Source organism: Pseudorasbora parva, chromosome 24, assembly GCF_024679245.1.
Source record: "Pseudorasbora parva isolate DD20220531a chromosome 24, ASM2467924v1, whole genome shotgun sequence".
Lineage (NCBI taxonomy): Eukaryota > Metazoa > Chordata > Actinopteri > Cypriniformes > Gobionidae > Pseudorasbora > Pseudorasbora parva.
The window spans coordinates 4,743,032-4,766,343 of record NC_090195.1 but is presented as its reverse complement, the minus strand read 5'-3'; the positions used below and the strand labels follow the sequence as shown (position 1 = coordinate 4,766,343).

The 23,312-nt window shown below is 36.9% G+C and overlaps 2 protein-coding genes across 5 annotated transcripts; one reads left to right on the top strand and one right to left on the bottom strand.

The window, feature by feature from the left end:
• Nucleotides 1-376: 376 nt before the first annotated feature.
• Nucleotides 377-15,334, top strand: nlrc3 (NLR family, CARD domain containing 3). 2 transcript variants are annotated; one of them, XM_067434913.1, is made up of 19 exons: nt 377-950; nt 3,766-3,967; nt 4,832-5,092; nt 5,172-6,963; nt 8,232-8,318; nt 8,831-8,914; nt 9,076-9,159; nt 9,758-9,841; nt 10,000-10,083; nt 10,175-10,258; nt 10,344-10,427; nt 10,533-10,616; nt 11,266-11,349; nt 12,613-12,696; nt 13,414-13,497; nt 13,623-13,706; nt 14,418-14,501; nt 14,918-15,001; nt 15,195-15,334. In XM_067434913.1, the coding sequence occupies exons 2-19, from the start codon at nt 3,874-3,876 to the stop codon at nt 15,283-15,285; spliced, it is 3,417 nt and encodes a 1,138-aa protein (XP_067291014.1). In that variant the 5' UTR covers nt 377-950; nt 3,766-3,873; the 3' UTR covers nt 15,286-15,334. The 2 variants fall into 2 exon arrangements, with proteins under 2 accessions (XP_067291014.1, XP_067291013.1); XM_067434912.1 differs by lacking the exon at nt 15,195-15,334 and having other exon boundaries at nt 14,918-15,162.
• Nucleotides 15,302-23,057, bottom strand: cluap1 (clusterin associated protein 1). 3 transcript variants are annotated; one of them, XM_067434914.1, is made up of 12 exons: nt 23,002-23,057; nt 22,526-22,584; nt 22,329-22,440; nt 22,124-22,208; nt 21,769-21,948; nt 21,489-21,668; nt 20,464-20,597; nt 19,942-20,083; nt 18,334-18,406; nt 17,953-18,066; nt 17,665-17,717; nt 15,302-15,855 (listed from the first exon to the last, which is right to left on the bottom strand). In XM_067434914.1, the coding sequence occupies exons 2-12, from the start codon at nt 22,545-22,547 to the stop codon at nt 15,673-15,675; spliced, it is 1,278 nt and encodes a 425-aa protein (XP_067291015.1). In that variant the 5' UTR covers nt 22,548-22,584; nt 23,002-23,057; the 3' UTR covers nt 15,302-15,672. The 3 variants fall into 3 exon arrangements, with proteins under 3 accessions (XP_067291015.1, XP_067291017.1, XP_067291016.1); XM_067434916.1 differs by having other exon boundaries at nt 17,953-18,063; XM_067434915.1 differs by having other exon boundaries at nt 22,897-23,051.
• Nucleotides 23,058-23,312: the final 255 nt, after the last annotated feature.

The window sequence follows — 23,312 nt, the reverse complement described above, 5'->3', positions numbered from 1 at the left end:
CACACAAACGCACACAAAGACAGACACACACACAGACACAAACGTTAATGTACACAAAGCATGCTTTCTTAACTTTATCCAAACAATCAGTCAGTTCCAGCTTCCAAAAATAAATACAAAACTTGTACTAATTTAAATAAAACAAGTTAGCAAAAAGATTGAATCCAAGATTTGGTGCTAATGTAGCAGAGCAAGCTTTTTTTTTTTTTTTTTTTTTTTAAAGGTCGTCATTTTCGATGACCTCGATGGGTGTTATAAGATGTTATGGTGTGTGTGTGTGTGTGTGTGTGTGTGTGTGTGTACAGTACATCACACTCATTTGTCTGTTTTCTCTTCCTGTTCTTTAATCAGCACTTCCTGTCCTGTCTGTATCAGATGCATCTTCATAAGATGTCTCCAATATAGGTACCTTTGACTTTTATTGCTTTTAGTTGTTTCCCCTTGTTTTGCAGTTTTTGTTGTTGTTGTTGTTGTTGTTTTTTGCTGTGTCTGTGTTATTAACTTCACCCAGCTGTGTCATGTCTGAATATATGTTTTTGTTTCTGAACTTTTGCACAGTCCAGTGCTTCATGTCAAGCAAAAGCGTGGAAGCGTGTGTGTGTGTGTGTGTGTTTGTATGTGGTTTTTTGCTCACAATGGCAGCATGTCAGACGATGCTCTACACGTCAAAAGTGCATCTGCGGCCTGCTGCACAGGAAGAGAAGGAGGTGCGACAGGAAGGATAGAAAGAGAGGGAAAGAAATAGACAGACAGTGCGTGATAGACATACTCAAACAGAGAAAGTGTCGAATGGAGGATGAAGATGAGCTCTGTGAGAATTAGGCTAGAGAGGAGCGGAGGTAAGCTAATGTCAGTGAAACTTGCTAATCTCAAAAACACACACCTGCTGCTTCTGTCGTGTGTGTGGAGCATCTAAATCTGAAGAGCAACGAGACGCGACTGAATCAACAGTGAGTATTCAGTGTCCTCATAGCCGACTGTCTGGGTATCATAAACAATGCTAACAGCATCTATAAATTTATTTATCTGTCTATCCTTTATTCTATTATTTGTTTTATATATATATATATATATATATATATATATATATATATATATATATATATATATATATAATATAGTGTTTTGTTTTACTGTTTTAGTGTTATATCCATGTTCTATCTATATATTATATAGCCCTTTATTCCACTGGTGTATGCCGATAATCATGAGTTGTATTGATTTATGAGCTTTTAAGAACACAATCTTACAAAAAAGTAACATATCATATATAACCACTAACCATAGTTACATCAATTAATATTACTTTAATATCAATTAATATTTGTTAATATTACTTTATAAAGAATTTTTAGGTACTGCCTGTTGACAACCCACAGCCATGGCTCTGGGTGGTTGCTAGGCTATTTAGATGGTTGCTAGGGTATTACAAGTCTCTAGATTTAAAGTAATTGCCATTTTAGAGGAAGCAATAATTACCATGGGGAATATTTGTAAGGACCTGATGTTTGATCACTTTGCTGACAAGTTACATGATTGGTGAATGCCATACCATCTGATTTTCTTACTGGTTATTTGTAGGCTTGAATTCTTGCCTTGTTTGCATTTAAATGAGTCTCTGTGCACCTGTAATCTTTTAACACTGATGAAGGCGTCTGTGTCGAAACGCATTGGCAAAATAAACTATTATATTCCAGCTCCATTTTCTGATAACTTCTCCACTTCACAAGTGTTGCTGGAATTGTTCAAAAATACTGGTTCTTCATATCCTTCCACACCCCTTGTTGAGTTGGTGTAGGTTCAGCAACTACTAAAAACCCAACCGTGGGAAAAAATGGTTTGTGCTATATGTTTTATTAAAACGTTTCAAAGGAAGTTACATACTACTAATGTGTGAGGAGGTTTAGACCTTGAGTAAAAGTGTTACGCAGTATTAACTCAAACACTACTCTAATAACCGAACTCATCTGCACATTTCATTTTAAAGCGATAGTTCACCCAAAAATCATAGCCCATGATTTACTCACCCTCAAGTCATCCCAGGTGTATATGGCATTCTTCTTTCAGACAAATACAATCAGAGTTATGTTTAAAAAGTCAACTTGTTACGGCTGACTGCCGGAAGCTAGTTATTTTAGTCTATAAAATTTTAAATATGGATAATTTTCTTACATAAACGGCCACTTCGCTTCAGAAGGTCTTTAATAACCCCCCCCCCCCCCCCCCCCCCCCCCCGGAGCCCTGTAGAGCAGTTACATGATGGACAGATGCACTTTTATGGACTTCAAAAAGTCACTGCCATTATAAAGCTTTGAAGAAGAGGCGACATTTTTAATATAACTCTAATATATAACTTTAACCTAAAGGGTAAGTTCACCCAAAAATGAAAAATTATGTCATTAATTAATGTCGTTTGACATCCGTAAGACCTCTGTTCATCTTCAGAACACAGATGAAGATATTAGTGTTGAAATCCGACGGCTCAGAAAGGCCTTCATTGACACCAATGTCATTTCCTCTCTCAAGACCCATAAAGGCACTAAAGACGTCGTTACAAAGCCCATCTCACTACAGCAGCTCTACAATCATTTGATGAAGACACGAGATTAGTTTTTGTGCAGACACACTGAACTTGTTCAGCCTTTTATGTTCAAACTGGAGTCAGACAATGATGAGAGATTAAGAAGAAGTGTCATCATGTAGAATGAGACAGGATGTTTCTGAAGGCTTAGTTGATGAATTTATGAAGCTGATGTGGACTTAACTATCTTCAGGTCATTGATTAGCATATTCTGTCATGATAATTTCACCCCCCTTTGTTATGTGTGATGATGTCACTAACCCAGGAGGAAACTTATATAGTCCCTACCAGACAGTTGTAGTCCTTAAAAAGCAATTTATTTAAAAGAAAATATCTCCCTTTGCTTTAAACTTTGAGCATAACTTTGCAGATATTATTTATGCTCAAACAGCAGCATTACACACTAACTAAAGTTAAAAAAGTCAAATCATAGTCCTGGTGTCCTCTATTGAGAACATTTATGAAATCAATGGCCTGTTTTGTAACCTTCACAGGACTTAAAACTGTGACATGTGTGGTGTCAGAGAAATTCACTAAAATATAATGTCCTCGTACGGGGACAATGGCAGGAGGATATAGGCTAAGCTCAGCCGTGAGGTTTTCAGTTTGTTCTTCTTCAGGGGTTTCTGCATGAACCTCAGCAGATGCTGCACAACGTCTGCAGAAGCAAATGCGTTAAGAAACGTTCTGCTGACTTCGCCGTTTCTGTCGGCTTTAGTGTGTGTCTGTCATATGGGACTCATTATATGTTTGAGGAGAAGCTTAAGGTTGCAGTTTCTATCTCACCTGAACTCCTGTGCTTGCTATTTTTTTTTATCATTTTGAGTCCAAATGCTATGCAGGTTGTTTTGTTAATTGAAACATCTCATTATGGCATGCAATTTTCCTAGTTTTCTTAATGCCGCTGGCTTCTAACCTGTGCCTCACATCTGTTTCAGACAGCTGTTGTGCTGTAACCATAGTAACACAGTGTTTGTTGATGCATGTGGGTATTGAGGTTGAGTCTTGGTTTCCACTGAACTGATATGTGCTGGAATAGCCCGTTAGTTTAGTTACATCTCTAGAAACCATGCATGTCCATGCAAAATATGAGCATTGCTTGTCTGTGCAAATCTCGCATACATATTGCTGCGTCTTTTGTGTTTGTGTGTTGATGACTTTTGCGTTGTCTGTCTGTGTTACAGGGGAATGGATCCTACTGAATCACACTGAGGGTCTGATACCCAGCAAACACACACACACACACACACACACACACACCCAAACACTCTTTCCTTCAGCGCTCTGCTGGGATGGCTAGACATGACCATATCCCATGGCAGGAATACTGTTACCTGGATCTGAAGTCCAGTGCTCAAAAACAAGAGACTAGCAAAAGGATGGAAGGTAAAGATAGAGAGATTTCAGTTATATTCCACATTTCACATGCAATTAATTATATTGGTATCACACCAACTATTAGCATAAATAATATTATATATATATTAAATAATCTGTTAACTTATGTTTGCTTGTATATAATGTATATTAATATTACATTAAAAATAAAATGCATGTACTATTTTGTTTTATTTATTGTTTATTTTATTATTTGTAAATATAAATATATTGAATATTTGTATTGAATATTTTTTATATAAAATTAAGTGGTACAAAATGTATAATACTGTCAATTTTTTAGCCTTAACCATTAATATTAAATATTAAAATATACATTCAACCTTAGCAGATCCTTGTGTGTCTGTGCGGAAAACAATTACTTTAATGTGGTTTTTATTGTTGTAATATTTTAATAGATTTATATATATAAATATATTTGTATTTCATATTTTTAATAAAAATAATGTAAATACTGACAATTTGGTTATAACCATATCAGCTATTAATATTAAATATTTAAATGTGTACATTTAAACAATATTTTAAATAATTATGATAAATAACTTACAATAATGTTCCATCTGTTAACATTACTTAGCATAAACTAACACTGAAAAATACTTTTATAACATTTATTAATCTTATTTAATGTCAAACTTCAACATTACAAATACACTATTAAAATCAAAAGTTGTATCTATTAATATTATTTAATGGACCTGAGGTTACATTACTAATTACTGTAATGTATTGTTCTAATGAGGCCTTGTGTTAGCGAGTTAATTATCAGTACTGGACAGAAATTCAGCATCTGTGCATCCCTATTTCTAAATGTTTATGCTACATATTCTATGTGTGTTTGTTCCCCAGATCCCAAGTGGTTACGCAGACACCAGGCATTGTTGCAAAGGTTCTTATCCACCTCCATCTTTGTAAATGTGGTCCATCACATGAGAAAAGCAGACCTGCTCAATGCACAGGAGGTGGGGCTTATCCAGGAAATGGGGTCTTTGAAGGACAAAGTGCATTTATTGGTTGAGTTCCTGTCTGTCACTGATCCACAGGGCGCCGCCCTTCAAACTTATCTTCAAAGTTCACACCTGACTGAGTACAACCTGATAACTGTACATGGTATGCGTGATTTTATTTGTAGTTTTCCAAAAAAAAACGTAATCCTGAGTTACTCACCTCTCCCTCTTTCTCCCCGCAGAGTCGGTGGTTCAACCACATAAAGACGCTCTCCTTCAGCGACTCAAAGAAGATGAAAATTCATTCACGCAAGCCGGCGGTAGCTCACACGGTTCCACTTTCCTCCTTATAGAGTGTGTGTCTGACCTACAGCAGCGAGAACATGACCTCGTACAGGTGTCAGTCAACAGAGGGGCGGGGCCTCTTCACGGTCGAGCCCTGGGATTGGACAAGCTGATCGCGCCTTTGACGAGGGTTAGCTCCGCCCCTCGAGTGACGCTGACCGTGGGCGTGGCTGGCAGCGGGAAAAGCCGAATGGTCCATCGTTTTGTCCAGCTTTGGAGCAGCGGTCAAATCTATCCAGAGCTGAGTCTTGCCATCCCCATTGCATGCTGGGAATTAAGCAGCTTCGACCGGCTATCGGTCGAGCGCTTGCTGCGGTTGTTTGTTCCGTATGATAATGTGGACGTAATCATTTTTAACGAGTCCTGCAAAATATTGCTCATTTTGGATGGATTGGAAGAATTTCGCCAATCGCTGGACTTTGCAGATGCCCCGCCCACTAGCGATCCTCGTCGTGAAATTCCTGTATCGGACCTCATTGCGAATATCGTACGCGGGAACCTTTTGCCATGGGCAACGCTCTGGCTTTTGTCAAGGCCTGGTGTTGGGGCGAAAGTTCCGGCGGGATTGGTCGATCGTGTGACCGAAGCCCCGCCTCTTTCCCGAACGCAAATAAAGGATTATATTAATAACTTGATTACGAACAAGTTAGATGTCTACTCTTTGTCACAAGAGAGCTCAACGTCTCAATCATACACACCTGAGGATGTTTCCTCCCATGTGTGGACTTACCTGAGTTCTCAGAAACCATTGCTCATTTTGTCTTCCGTCCCCGCGGTCTGCCACATTATCGTGACTACGATATCGCGCCTTATAAAGTTGGAGTCAGATTCCACGCCCCTTCCCCGGACTCTAACAGAAGTCTACGCCCACTATTGTTGGCCACACCTTTCTGGATCAGACCCGGCCAGTGGGGGCATCAGGAAGCCTCTGAGTACTCTGGGTCGTCTTGCGTTTTACAGCCTCTTACGGCGACGGCATACCTTCAGCGAGAACGAATTGCGAACTTACGGCGTCGAGGTACCACCTCAGGTCGGGACTCTCAGCCACCGCATCCTCCAGCGCAAGCAAAGCTGGTCACATGATAACGTGGTGTGGCAGTTCACGCACACGTCCGTGCAGGAATTCCTCGGAGCTCTTTTCTACTACGTTTCGTCAAGGCGTGGGATGTTTGATCTGTTCTCCGAAAGTAGTGTCTGCTGGCCTCGCATCGGCTTCCACAGCCACTACCGCGCTGCGCTGCAGAAAACCAACCAATCGGACGCCGCAGCTCAAGGCAACCTTGACCTCTTCATGCGCTTCCTGTCAGGGCTGCTGTCTCCTTCGGTCACCGCTTTGCTAAGCGTTCCTCTGGGCGTTTCGCGCGAGGAGCAGGTGACCCAGCGCACCACGGCGACGACCTTGCTTCAGAGCGCGGTGGCCGGGACGGCAGGCGACGCCGTAAGTATGCGCAGCATCACAATGGTAACGTGTCTGGCGGAGCTGCAACATGGAGAGTGGCTACGGTCAGTAGAGGAGGATCTCATGAACTGCAGCCTGCGAGGGAAGCTGAAGGGTGGAGTTTGTTCTGTGCTAGCTTACCTGTTGCAGGTATCAGATGCTTGTACAGAAGAAACGCAACTGTCTAATTGCCTAGACTCCTCCTCCCTGAAGAGGCTCCTCCCACAGCTGCTGTACTGCAGTAATCTGAGGTGAAACATGCATGTTTATACACTGGCAAATGCAAACACAAAATATTAACTCTTTCCCGTCAGCATTTTGTTGTATGAATATATGAATATGCAATATATTAAAGGGTTAGTTCATCCAAAAATTCAAATTAGCCCATGATTTACTCACCCTCAAGTGAGTAAATGAAGTATAGTCAGAGCCGGACAGTAGTGAAGGATTTTTACTTTCTGCTCAAGTAAATTTTTAAGTATATACTTTATCATTGTTTTTCTTTGGAAAACTTTTACTTCACTGCATTCCAAAGCATAATATATAATGTCATACTTTTTACTGCACTGCATTTCATTAATAAAAGTAGTTGTTTTCTTACCTTTAATACTTAATTACATTAAAAATGTACTTTCTTACTTGTAAAACTTGCTCAAGTAAAACTTTGAATTACTTTTACTTAAGTAAAAGTATACAGTACTACATTTTTTTAATGTAATTAAGTATTAAATGATATTCCATATGAAATGTATTGCAGTGAAAAGTACCATATTATGTTTTGGATTGTTGTGAAGTAAACGTTTTCCAAAGAAGAACACTGATAAAGTTCATATACTTGAAAAACAAAATTACTTGGAAAGTAAAACTACTTTAATACTGTCCGCCTCTGTGTATATGACATTCTTCTTTCAGACAAACACAATCAGAGTTATATTAAAAATGTCCTGGCTCGTCCAAGCTTTATAATGGGATTGCCTGTTGGGTCATTTTTGAAGCCCATAAAAGTGCATCCGTTCCTCATAAAAGTACTCCACCCGGCTCCGGGCTGCTAATAAAGGCCTTCTGAAGAGAAGTGAAGTGAAGCGATGCGTTTGTGTAGGAAAAATATCCATATTCTACTACGGCATTATGTTATAATGTTATAACTTTACTAAAGTAAATTATCTAGCTTCTGGCAGACTGTTTTCTGTATTCAACTTATGGGAAAAGTTTAACGGAGTTGAAAATGCTTACGCTACGTCTGATGAGCGTAGCTGGTGTGACGTCAGACATTAAGCATTTTTTAACCTTCCATTCGAGAAACACCCAGGACTGTTTCTGCTTCTTCTTCACATGTGTTTTGATCTGGAGATTCAGAAGATGTCACAGCGTCCCCCCTACCATATAACAGGCAGGAAAGAATTTAATAAAGGACAAAGTAGTCTGTACAATTTGAGTGATATATTGTACTTCAGATTTGTGTGAGGAAATAAACAAATCATTTGTCACTAAAAAACTATTGTGTATCCTTGTGTTGCAGAATGGAAAACAATGAATTTAAGGAAGGTGCAATGGAGCTGTTGGGAAGTCTGTTGAGTGCCAAAGAGTGCCATATTCAGACGCTCAGGTACCAGTGTTATTTTAACATCATTCATGTACTTTCAATACTTTCAATTGATTTTTATTAGTTTTTGTACAATTTGTACAAGTACAATTAAATAATATAGGTATATAAATAAGTGTATAAATATATAAAGGTATTTGTAATCTATTTAGCATAATGTAAATGTTACAAATACATTTTGGTATAATTATTTTTCACTAGGGTAAATATTTGTTTTATTTCATTTTTATGTCAGTTTTTTACTTTATTGACTACTTCAAGTTAAACTAAATGAAAATGATACATTTTAATATTTTATTTAAAGTAACAAAAGATGTTAATTTGATTTACTGATAATAACCCTGTGAGGTACACACAAATTCACACATGAATCTTATTAACTTGTTTAATCTCTCTCTCTCTCTCTCTCTCTCTCTCTCTCTCTCTCTCTCTCTCTCTCTCTCTCTCTCTCTCTCTCTCTCTCTCTCTCTCTCTCTCTCTCTCTCTCTCTCTCTCTCTCTCTCTCTCTCTTCTAGTCTAGCTGACAACTTAATCAGCAGTAAAGGAATTAAACCACTCAGTCGAGCTCTACTCGTCAACCGAACCCTCACGGCCCTGGAGTCAGTGACCTTTTTTGTATTTGTATATTGTATTTTCAGTATTGTATTTTGACAGTGAATAATAGAATGCAAACTAATGTGATATGTCCTTTCCTGTGCCCTTGATCCTTATAAGTTATAACATTAAGGATATTAAATAAAATAGATCTTTTTTCTCTTAGCCTCCGTGGCAACAACATCGGTGCCAAGGGAGCAAAGACGTTGAGCGAGGCACTAAAAATGAATCAAGTCCTTGTGTCAGTCAAGTGAGTACTAATAAAACATTATAGAATTGTGACGGCTGTAATATAATATAATATAATATAATATAATATAATATAATATAATATAATATAATATAATATAATATAATATAATATAATATAATATAATATAATATAATATAATTAGTGCTGTCAAATAGATAAATCATGATTAATTGTAACATAATAATCCTATCTAATTGTAAATTATATATATATATATATATATTTACAAATGTTTATGTTAGATTCGATTAATGAATTTATATTTATTATTTAAAAAAGATTTAAAATGTATAGTTTATTAAATGAAATAAAAAAAAAACTAATGAGGTCCTTGTGTCAGTCAAGTGAATACTGATAATCCATTGTTACAGCTGTATTTTAATATTTATAATTAATAAAATACATGTATTAATATTATATATTTATAAAATATTTTTTAATTAAAAAAAATATATTTTAATGTAATAAATCAAAGCAATAAAACAACTTTTATCTGTAAATGTAAGTCCTAAAGTATTTGTACGTGTTTGTGCAGATATATGAGCATATGTGTGTGTTTGTGTGTGATTGGATGTGTGTGTGTTGATTCATGTAGCTTGCAAAGTAACCACATAGAGGACGAAGGTGCTCGTGCGCTGGCGGAGGTTCTTCAATCAAACCGAAAGCTCACCACACTGAAGTGAGTCTGTGTGTGTGAGTGTGTGAGTGTGTGAGTGTGTGAGTGTGTGTGTGTGTGTGTGTGTGTGTGTGTGTGTGTGTGTGTGTGTGTGTGTGTGTGTGTGTGTGTGTGTGTGCATTTAACAGAGCATCATAAACACAAATCTTCATGCATTGCAGTCTTCAGAAGAACAGCATCGGACCAGAAGGAGTGAAAAAAATCGCAGACGCACTCACAAAGAATCAGACTCTACAGGATCTCAAGTAAGATCCTCAAGTGTCTGACTGAGTGATTAACGGACAGATGAAACTCTCTGTTGAGAATAATTCTGTGTGTGTGTGAATGTTTCTACAGTGTGTCCAGCAATCATCTGGGAGATTTGGGAACAGTGGCTCTGGCTCAAGCGCTTATGGTCAACCACGTTCTCCACACACTCAGGTAAAACACAATCAATTCGCAAGTTCATTTCAAGCAATGCACTGCAGACGCACCTCTCTGAATGAAGTCTCTCTGTCTGCTTCAGTCTTCAGAGTAACTCTGTGAGTGACAGAGGCATTAAAGCGCTCTCACACGCTCTTCAGTCCAACCGAGGACTCAGCTGTCTGAAGTATGTCAATACAGGCCGATTTCAAACTCCACAGTTTTAAACCATTTAAACATGTATGTTCTGGCTAAGAAATAATGCTGTTTTTGTAAATATATTTGCTGGCAGTCTAAGGGAGAATTCAATAGGAGTTTCTGGAGCTAAAGACATCGCCAAAGCCTTAAAAGTCAACACTTGTCTTAGAGAACTTGAGTAAGTACACACAGATATGTTTGACTGTTTTTATATAATACTAAATAACAATGACTATATATATATATATATATATATATATATATATATATATATATATATATATATATATATATATATATATATATATATATATATATATATATATATATATATATATATATATAAACCATAACACATTTATTTATTGTAAAATATAGAATTTTCAATAAAATATTTCATATAGGCTAAGTAAACAAATAAATTAAATATATTATTTAATAAAACATTTTATTTGATTTAATTAATAAATGTTATATATAATATTTATTTATTTATTAAATTATATATATTTTTAATAGTCTGTAGCAATGGTAATTATAAATGTTTTATAGTTTATATACAGTCATTTTTGTAAACAATATTTTGTGAGAATTTTGAAGAGATTTAGTTTGATTATCTAACTTGAAAGAAATATGTGTGCTGACCATTTATCAAATGATGCATCGTTTCTTGGCACAAATCTAAAGCATCTGTTCCACAAAGTCCTTAAAAATGAAATGCATTATTCTGTGTGTCAGCATCTATTGAGCTTCTCACTTCTTCATGATTCAACGCTTTTCATTGACCTGACCATGTTACAAATCATTAATCTGTGTTGGTGTTAAAGTCTGACGGCTAATCTTCTCCATGATGAGGGAGTGACCGCCATCGCTGAAGCCATGAGGGTCAACAGAGCCATCACCTCCTTACAGTGAGTTACTAAACTTACTCTCAAGACAATAGAGATGAACTCATGAGAATTTTAAAGGTGTCATGAATTGGCAATTTTTATATTTCTATATTTTTGTCTGAGGTCAACTTATGATGTTTACGTGGTTTTTACATTCAAAAACATCTTAAAGAATAAGTAATAGGTAACTATTTTCTACGCTGGTTTTGAGGCTCTCTCCTGAACGCTTGGTTTTTATGGGCGTGTTTCATTAAAGACTTGAAAGCAAACGCCCACGGCTAGGATTGGATGAGCTTTGCATATTTAATGAGCTTCAGCAGGGCTCGCAAAATATCGTTAACAAACAAACACAATGATTTATCTCTCATCCACTGCGATTGATTGGAATGTTATTTTTTATTACTTTGCCCCGATCGGTGGATATAACCCTGAACCGTACACACACACACACACACACACACACACACACACACACATAGCACCGGTACGTTGGGCTTTGCAAGCCCTGGCCCATACATTTCCGAGTCTGATCCCGAATCCCGAATCACATTGAACCAACAACACAACAAATAAAGGATTCTCCAGCCTCTGACAGCATGCTAACGTAGGCTATGTTCAGCTGGATACGTACACATAATCAATAGAAGTCAAACGTGCAAAGTCTTCCCTACGCATTCATAATATTGGAATCTGAATGAAGCTTATGCGGTATGGTTATTGTTGGATCCGGTTTAGCTCTGTGTAGGTCTATGTCATGTCAGGTACAAAAAAAAAAAATCAGGCGTTGTTCATCTTATGCTGAGGCGGTGTCTCACTACACGAGGACGTCAAGGTGTGGCATATTCTGAGATCGATCGTTTGTTGGGCCTGGTGTCAATTAAAGCTTTTCTTTGACTAACAAGGAAGTTTCCAGTTCTGAAACTTACAGGATATTCTTATATTACCATGACATTTTATATATCAAAAGCTCAAGGGAAAGCTGATTTCTCAATTCATCACCCCTTTAAAGATAAACTTTGTGACTGGCAGTCAGGAAATCATATCATCTCGGTCCGGATGTGATATCATCTGTGTTAGGATGTGAGGTCATGCTGTGTGTGTGTGTGTGTGTGTGTGTGTGTGTGTGTGTGTGTGTGTGTGTGTGTGTGTGTGTGTGTGTGTGTGTGTGTGTGTGTGTGTGTGTGTGTGTGTGTGTGTGTGTGTGTGTGTGTGTGTGTGTGTGTGTGTGTGTGTGTGTGTGTGTGTGTGTGTGTGTGTGTGTGTGTGTGTGTGTGTGTGTTTCAGTCTCCAGTGGAACTTCATGAAGGCTGGAGCAGCTAAAGCTTTAGCTCAGTCTTTGATGAGCAACACCTGCATTCAGCTGCTGGAGTAAGATCTGTTTTACATCCTCTTGCATGAGCCTCTATCAGTCTGATCCTGTGTAAATCTTTTTTATTTTCATTTACATCACATTTAAAAAATAAATAAAAGTTATTAAATGGTACTTCGATGCACCTTACATTTATTCTAAAATATAAAGGTTCTTTAATGGCATCTTTGGTTTGACAAAGAACCCTTAATATCCAAGGAACCTTTCCATTGCTCTAAAGGTTCTTTAGATTTTTTATTTATTTAAATTCTTCACTAAGAAAAACTAGTTATTTTAAGAACTGATCGCTGAAAGGTTCTTTGGAGAACTAAAAATGGTACTCCTATGGCAGGTGTGTTCAAAGTCGACCCTGTCCTGCAGAGTTTAGCTCCTACTTGCCTCAACACAAGTTTCTAGTTTGCCTAATAAGACCTTGATCAGCTGCAGGAGTGTTTAACTGGGGACAGTGGTCCTCCAGGAGCAGGTTTGGAAACCCCTGTTCTGTTATTTCCTCTAAAAACTCGCCTTTAATATTAACCTTTAGTGTGGAGTGTAGAGGTTCTTCAGATGTGGGTTTTGGTTTTTCATGTCCTTTAAAGCACTTCTGCATTTATTAAAGAACTCCGAAAATAACTTATTTTCGTTCTTGTTAGAATTAACCTTGCACATTTTTTAGAAGTGCATGTCTCAACTTCTTTGTATATGTGGTGTGTGTGTGTGATGAGTTTTCCTCTCAGTCTGCAGGAGAACGCTCTGGGTGATAATGGTGTGATAGCTCTGGCCTGTGCTCTGAGCTCAAACTCTTCGCTCACTGTGCTCTAGTGAGTCTCACTCCAGCTTTCTTCATATTTCATGGCTCTTTGTCGAAGCTGGTTGTGTCTGATCTCTTTTGTGTGTGTGTGTGTGTGTGTGTGTGTTTTTGTGTGTGTGTGTTTGTGTTTTATAGTCTTCAGGGTGTATCAGCAGGAAAATCAGGGGCTGTTGCACTAGCCAACGCTCTGGTGATCAATGAAACCCTTCATACATTAGAGTGAGTCTATCTATCTATCTATCTATCTATCTATCTATCTATCTATCTATCTATCTATCTATCTATCTATCTATCTATCTATCTATCTATCTATCTATCTATCTATCTATCTATCTATCTATATCCATCCATCCATCCATCCATCCATCCATCCATCCATCCATCCATCCATCCATCCATCCATCCATCCATCCATCCATCCATCCATCTATCTATCTATCTATCTATCTATCTATCTATCTATCTATCTATCTATCTATCTATCTATCTATCTATCTATCTATCTATCCTTCCATCCATCCATTGTTCTGTTCATCCATCCATCCATTGTTCTGTTGATTCATCCACCCATCCATCTATTGTTCTGTTCATCCATCCATCCATTGTTCCGTCCATCCATCCATCCATCCATCCATCCATCCATCCATCCATCCATCCATCCATCCATCCATCCATCCGTTCTTTTAATCATCCAGCCGTTGTTCTGTTCATCCATCCATCCATCTATCCATCCATTGTTCTTTTCATCCATCCATCCATTGTTCTTTTCATCCATTCATCCATCCATTGTTCTTTTTATCCATCCATTCATCCATCCATTTTTCTTTTCATCCATTCATCCATCCATTGTTCTTTTTATCCATCCATTCATCCATCCAGCCATTGTTCTGTTCATCCAGTATTCAACCCATATTTTTGTTGTTGTTTTAGTCTGCGTGGTAACTCCATCGGGATGGAAGGAGCGAAGGCGTTTTCCAGCGCTCTGAAGAACAACAGGGGTTTGAGAAGTCTGAAGTACGTCTAGGGGGGGTGGGGGGTTAACTTTTAACATTTACAAAACATATACACTACTGGTCAAAAGTTTGTAGTAATTCAGATTTTTTATGTTTTTGAATGAAGTCTCTTCTGCTCATCAAGGCTGCATTTGCTTGATCAAAAATACAGTAATATTGTGAAATATTATTACTATTTCAAATATCTTTTTTCTATTTGAATATATGTTAAAATTTTATTTATTATAAGTGTTTTTACTGACACTTTTGAACAATTTATTGCATCCTTGCTGCATAAAAGTATTATTTTCTTAAACATTAATACAAATGCAAATAAATGTAGGCATGTGAAGTATTTTTATTTTTTTACAGTTGCTTGTATTTCTAAACCCGAACAGAACATGAATGTTAAAATGGGATATTTGCACGTGTCTGTAGTCTACAGGAGAATTCTCTGGGGATGGACGGAGCGATCTTCATCGCGACTGCGCTGAGAGGAAACCATCAGCTCACTTACATCAAGTCAGTCTGTGTGGGTGTGTGTGTGTGTATGTGTGAACCGCCAAATGTGTGTGAGAGGTTCAACAAGAGTGTCACGATGGCATGGCACATGTGGTGAATTTTTTTCTGAAGACTGATTACTTTTATTTTCCATTGATTGGCTTATTTATAGATGTGTGATTTGGCTTTGATGTGTCATGTTTTTCTGCTTCAGTCTCCAGGGTAACGGCATCGGGGAGTCGGGGGCAAAGGTCGTCTCAGACGCCATCAAAGCTGGTGCACCAGATTGTGTGGTGGACATCTAGCACACGTACAAAAGCATATGTTCGAAAACATGTTTATTTAGAGTCTTATTCATGTAAATATTTGTGTTGTATTAGTACGTTTCTGTATTAAAGTTGTGTAATAATAAATGCTTATTTTATAAAACAGCACTGACAGAGAATAATTTCGTTGAACTTTCACTCAAATGAATCCAAATAACTGAGAATTGTAAAGGTACATTTTGGTATTTACATATATTTACTTTTCTCCATGTCATGAAAAAAACATTTACTGTAAACTGTCATATTCGGTTTGATGCAGCAGCTTACAGGAGAACTGATTCATGAAACATTTAAAGAAATTCAAGAAGGCCCACTTAGCGCATTTTTCCATGTTAGCATATTAATGTTTTTACGTATATATATGTGTTAAAAATCATTGTCGCTCTCCTCAAGGATTTGTGGGTGCAGTGATCGCTTTGACCGTCCGGGTTTGGCAGAGGAGCCCTCCAGACTGTCATTGTCTTCATCCAGATCCTCGTTTTCCTCCTCATCTTCATCTTCCTCACCATCTTCATCATCATCATCTACGTCAATCTCGCTGTCCACTGACTGCAAACAAAAGCACAATGAGAATTATATGACAGAAGACACACACAGCGGTCCGTGGATGGTGATTGGAACGAGGCTCAATCAATTTCCCTAATTCAGAATTATTATAATTAGTAATTATAAGAACGTCCAGGAGTTCACACCCGCACACAAACACGCCAGTGTTGTTGTCGATACATAAACTATTATGCCAAATGAAATAAAGCTATTTTATAAATATTAAATAAAATGAAAAACTAACTGAAATAAAATGTTTGTGTACTAAAATTACTAAAAGTGAAATAAAATTAAAATGAAAAAAATCACATTAAAACTTAAAATGAAACTATAAAAATAAAAGCTAATTCAAAATATTAATAAATACTATAAAGGCCAGTACACAACACAAAGAATGTTATATAACTATCTAAGCATCCACACCAGTGCACAATATCTGCAGTTTTGTCGAATGCCGCTTTAACTCTCCAGCTCTATAAAATTGGTAGATTCTGATTGGCTGTTGTTTTTATGGTTCATTAGCTGGAAAAAATCGTTGTGAAAGTGATTCCTATGATATTGTTGACATTAACGTTATAGTGTGGACTATATTTTTAGATTGTTTCGATTTTTATCTTCATCATTATTGTTAAAGTTATTGTCCTTGGTGTGAACGGGCCTTTAAGGGATAGTTTCCCCCAAAAATTCATCATTTACCAAACATGTCAGACTTTCGTTCATCTTCAGAACACAAATGAAGATATTTTTGAGGAGATCTGAACATGCGCTGGAGATTAATATTTTGTAAATAAAGTGGTAAATAATCTTTTTGTGGTTGTTGTGTAGATTTCATCAAAAACATCATTATTTATGTTCCGAAGATGAACGAAAGTCTTAAGGGTTTGGAACGACATGAGGGTGAGTTATTTTTGGGTGAACTATCCCTTTAACAGTATATAAATAACACTGGCGCATTCACACACTCAAATACACACACCACCTTTCTCTTTTGTTTCCGGCCGCTGCCGGATAGAAGAATTCTTTCCTTTACTCTGGGCTTGAAGAACGAGTGCAGAAGAAAAGAAAGAGAGATGGAGTGAAAACAGAGTGAATGAAATGAGAGGTGGCATATACAGTGTAGAGAAGTTGTGCAAGATCATGAAGGAAAAACAGGGAAATGTGAAGGGAAAAAAAGGAAGCCAGAGAGCTTGGATACCATGACTGGCTAAATAATCTGAAAACTCTGAAAATAACAGAATAAATAAGAAAAAAAATGGTTCAGTGTTGTTACTGTTAACTAAAACTATTGAAAATCGTTTCCAGTAACTGAAAACAAGCTAGGAAAAAATAAGATGAAATTAAAAATGTTTGCCTTGGTAACTAACTGAAATAATATGAGGTTTTTAAATGACTAAAACTGAAATCAATTAAAGAAATACAGAAAACTAAAAAAGCTAACACTTTAAAATAAGGTTCCATTAGTTAACATCAGTCAATGCATTAAACTAAAATTAACTAACAATGACCAAGTTTTATTTATCTTTATTGATCTTGGTTCGTGTTCGCGTTCGCTCAGGTCCATTAAGTAATATTAACATACACATTTTGATTTTAATAATGTATTAGTAAATGTTGACTTTCAGTTAAGTTTCATTGTTATTTCCATGTTAACAAATGGAACATTATTGTAAAATGTTACCAAAAAACTGACAAATGCTAAAGCTAAAGCTAATTTAAAATATCAATAAACGTTCCAAAAGTATAAAATAATACTAAAATAAAATTGTTTTGTTTGTTATGATATGTTAAGTACGTGAATATGTGTGTTCTCACCTCTTCACTGTCTTCTCCTCTCATACTGCCAACGAAATGTGCGCCACCTCGACCTGCAGACATCAGACACACACACACACACACACACACACACACACACACACACACACACACACACACACACACACACACACACACACACACACACACACACACACACACACACACACACACACACACACACACACACACACACACACACACACACACACACACAAATCAAGTACAATCAGAAACACTGTGTGTGTGAGTGGGGCAGCAGATTATGTGCTGAAGGTCTTCCGTCACCTGATATCTGGTTGTGTCGAGTGAGGTGCGGTCTGGGCTGCTGTCCGTCATCTATATCGCTGTCAGATCCTTCGTCCTCTGGTATGTCCACATCTGAGTCTTCATCTTTTGCTGCTTTAGAGGAAGAGAACCTGTGAGTTCTTTGACCTGTGAGGACACACGTCCTGATTTTGCAGACACGTTCCTGGGTCAACATAGCCACATTTTGTTGATCCTGGAACAACATTCCTGTCTTAAATTGTAGTCTTAACCATATCCCTCCTATCCCTAAACCTAACCCTTCCCATAACTTCTCCCTAAAATCAGAGGGAAATGATGGTGAATAACACTGATGTAGAAGCACCTAAACTTGTCAAGTTCAAATGTGTGTGTTTGACCCACCTCCACTCCTCATGAGTCTCTTCTCCTCTTCTTTTAATTTGTTTTGTCTCATTTTCATTGTCATTTCTGCTTCCTGGAAGAAAACGACCAAAAGATTAATCAGGGAAACATCAGCATTGACTTTTTAAAATGCTTTTGGGTGAAATATGACAGAAATGTTTTACTCATTGTTGTCCTTTATTATTTGTATATTTAGCTAGATAAATGAAATGATGAGGTTTAGGTACAAGCCTCATATCATATGAGTACCAAAGAGAAGTTAAGATACATTTCCACCACTGTCATGGTTCAGTGCATACAGTCAGACGATAGGTCCTATCATACAACCGGCATAATGCGATGGCAGGCAAGTATTTTTTGATAGTTCAGGCCGACGCAGTTCTCATTTTCACGTCCAACGCCATGTAGTTTAAATAGAAATGCACTTGTGCCCATTTGTTTGCTGTGCTGGTCTGAAAATCAGGTGTGTTCAGGAGCATTGTTGACATGTTACTATTTTGAGGAACTGAAAATGACTGTGCCATTGACCAACAAAAACCTGCTCTAAAGTCAGTGGTGCAGTATTTTGTGTTATTTAAAGAGTGTGTTGGTAATACGCGCCTAAAGGTGGGTGCACAACACACGTCGTACACACTGCTTATTACACACACAGGGATGCGCAGCCGCACACAAAAATGTTTAAATATTAAAAAAAAGGGATTCCTCTCTAGAGAACTGTTCAGTCTTTCCGCTCGCAAATTCCTCCATGTAAATAGCGAATCCGTCATGGTGCGAGAGCAACTGGCTTTTAAAGGGAATGGGAGATGAGACTCTGCTATGTAAAAAACACACCCATGACTCATTAAGAGACGAGTTACAACCCTTGTAGACCATGGATTCGGACACTCTGTAAGTGCACCTGCGCCATGCGCTCAGATCGTTAAAATAGGGCCTGTTAATAGTCAGTCACAGGCGATCCACATTCTAATGCAGAAAGGGGTGTGTGTGGTAACGCAACACTGTTTACTAACCAGCACAACAGGAAAAAGAGCAGAAGAAGAGACGATCAATGCTCTTATCTGTTTGACCATAAATGACGGAGTATTTTAAGTTGTTACCATTGTTATAACGAGACATCTTTATTTGGCATTGTGCCGATTTGTGTCGAGGAAGTCTCACTACTACAGTCCAGTGATTAAATATGCATGTCCCGGGTGCCGCTTCACTCGCTGTCTGAAAGGTGAGGTAGGCTCATTTTCTCCTTTTCACCTCTCTTTCTGTGATTTCATTATTCTACTTATTTTGTGCTTTTAAAACACTTTTCAGTTTTGTAGCTGATTGTGAACAAATTCCTTATTTTATCAGCCCTACAAAAAATATTACGTATGCATTCTGTGTACTGTTAGGAGGCTGTACTGTACCAACTAGGTGACTAAATGCTGCTATGGGTAATAAACTGTAATTTGCACTACTGCATGTTCGAAATAAATGAAAAGAAACCTAGCATTGGGGATTTGTTGCTTTTTCCCGTTGTACCGAACTCTTATCGGACCGTGCCCACTAAACCGAGGTCCGTACAGAACTGTGACTTCTGTGTACCATTAAACCTCTAATATCCAGCGATCGTACCTCGAAGCGCTCCTGCTCGGCTCTGTGAAAGTCGTCTAGCTGCTGCTCCAGGAAGCTGAGGTTACGGAATTTCTCCACATACGTCTGGTACTGTTTCTGCAAGTCCTCCTCGATCTTCTCGTATTCATCCATAAATGCTGGACTACAGATTGAAACACAGTGACAGAGAGAGTTTGTGCATTTGTCTGAGTATATTTTGTGCAGCAAGGATTATTAACTAAAACTATTAAAAAAGTATAAGTTGAAGTACTAAAATAACTTAAAACTTCATAAAAAATGAATAATAATAATAACTAATAAAAATGGCAAAAACTCAAAATTACTCAAAAAAAAAAAAAAAAAAATTATATATATATATATATATATATATATATATATATATATATATATATATATATATATATATATATATATATATATATATATATATATATATATAAACAGAAAATATTCAAATGTAATTCAAAATATGAACAAAAATGATAGTACATCAATGATTGAAATGCCACCGTAGCAGCTCACCGCACGCTCTGTAGAGTTTGTAAACGCTTCTGGTTTCTCTCCAGGTCCTGTTTCTTCTTCTCGATTTTGGCCTCCAGGCTGGCCTCATCTGACGATACGTTATTGAGCAGATCCTTCGTCATTTGAATGCTCTCCTGAACACAGATAAACAAACATTCAGTACACTAAATACCATCGCAATTCTCCAAAGGCTTTCCTCCTGTTCTTCAGCTTGGTGAATAATTCAAGCACTCTACTCACTGAAATCTCACTAAAATCACGCTTTTCAAGAGCTGACCTGAAACAGAAAGTGATTTTGAGTTCGTCTAGCCCTCTAGAGACATACCAAACCTTCAAAGAACATCAATGCAACATTTATGGATGATTTTGCTCAGGTTATTTCTCAGTACAGGCAGTTTGAGATTTTATATTTATATATATATATATATATATATATATATATATATATATATATATATATATATATATATATATATATATATATATATATATATATATATATATATATATATATATATATATATACACACACAAAAAAACAAAACAAGATAAGCTAAAACAAAAATCAATATGTAAAGTTACATTATATTCCTTATTAAATGAATTCCCTCAGCAACCATCATTTATATTTAAGGACCAGGATTCCCACGGCCTTGGAAAACCTGATTATATGATGTGTGATTTCTGTTTATGGAAAAGCTATGGAAATTAATACAACTTTATGTGCATTTTATATTGAATATAAATATTTCTAGTTATCTCAAGCTGAGAAATTAGATCTTTTATTGGGTAAAAATTGTGATTTGTGACTAAAAACATGTAATCACAAATGATAATGGAAAAATCAAATAACCCAATTGGTGTAAAAGTTTAAATATTTAAAAAAACAGTTACCGATGGAATTTAATTATTTATAATTATTTTATTGAATTTAATAATAAACTATATATGTTTTGGGAATATTCAAAAGCAATCTAAAGCATCATATCATGAAAAACAGGGTCTTGTGAACCTGCGTGTTTTACCGTAACATCTTTGATAGCCGCTCTCAGCGCTCTCTCTGTCTCAGTGACCTCCAGCGGTCGGGCTATTGCAGCAGCCCTGCTCTCTCTCAGGTCCTCTTCGTGCCCCAGCAGGTCAAACAGAGCTGCTCCCTTTGCTGTAATTTCAGATCCCAGCTGACGTGCCACCTTTAACTCAGCTATCTGCACACACACACACGCACGCACACACACAAAACATCCAAAAACTCCTCTAGAAGAATGCTTGGGTTAAAATTTATGATATAAATCTAACTCAATTTACCTTTGACCCCAGATCAAACTTGAACTTGCTGTTTTCGTCATTGTTCTGGTCACCACTGCCGTTCTCTTTGGTTTTCATGGCATTATAGAGGATGCTGGTGATTTTCAGCATCTCTTTCACAGCGTAACCATCTGCCTGATATAGTCGCTTAAGATTTAACTTCACATGAGCCTTGGTGGCCTAGAGGAACACAGAGAACATGCAGTGAATTCAACATATGAGGAACTTTAATAGCTCACGCCTTCATCAAAAATATGCTTACTGGAGATCATTCTACAAATACTTTTTCCTCACACTAGCCAAAACTGTCCAAGTGAACACATATGATGATTATTAACACAATAATATAGTTTACCATAAATTGGGCCACCGCTTTGATGAAAAACACCCTGTCTGACTCTGTCTCAACATCACTGGGAATTTCCATCAGAGGTTCATATCTAGGAAGATACATAAAAATATGAGAATATTTTTTATATTCATGTATATTTGACACATATAAGTTTGAATTTAATGTAAACTTTCATGGTGTCTCTCTGCCAGCCTCTCATATGTATTACCTCTTGACGAGCCAGATGAGAATTTCAGCTACTAAAGGAAAGTTTGGAGATCTGAAGTTTTCCATGGAGATGAGACGAGGGTAGCCAAGCGCTCGCATCATCTCTGTAAAATCTACATATCCATAGTCTTTAACAAATATTCATACATACCACATACTGCAAATATTACAGCAGTCCTTGGGTTAAGGTCCACTTACTTCTCAGATCTCTAAAAGACATGACTGCTGTCTTTTAATGCAGTAAACACGACCGTCACCTATTAGACAAGAAGAAAATAAGACATTCCTCTAAAAGCAATACTCTTTAATTAAGTGTTAATGTACAGATAGATAGATAGATAGATAGATAGATAGATAGATAGATAGATAGATAGATAGATAGATAGATAGATAGATAGATAGATAGATAGATAGATAGATAGATAGATAGATAGATAGATAGATAGATAGATAGATAGATAGATAGATAGATAGAATATGAATAACTTGTCGTGTTGTTGAAGGGCAAATATTTTAATTTCAACAATCCTCATCATATAACAAGTTGGTCGTCGGCTTTTAACCCTTACCTCTTAAATTCATGCACAAATGCTGACAATCGAGGACTATAACAAAACTGTTACCGTTTTAGTTGTAAATCATGTCAAATAAGAGTGATAAAGCTGAATTCTTGCCTTGCATAGAGCGTCTTTTGCTGTGTTCGTCACTATAGCAGCCAAGCGGACCTAAGGGAGCCTAATAAGGACAAATTACAAATGGGAAACGCGTTTTCTGAGGATGTTTCAGTTTTGCGAAATTAAAGTAGAACCATTTGCGTCTGGCATATCATATTAATAATGATCTCAAAAATGATCCGATGGAATAATTTTGAAGGATTTTTTAAGAAAAAAGAATATAATATATTTAAAAAAATTATATAATATATAAAAATATTCAAACTTCGCAATTAGATTTCTACATATCTATATGAAATGTTACCTAAACT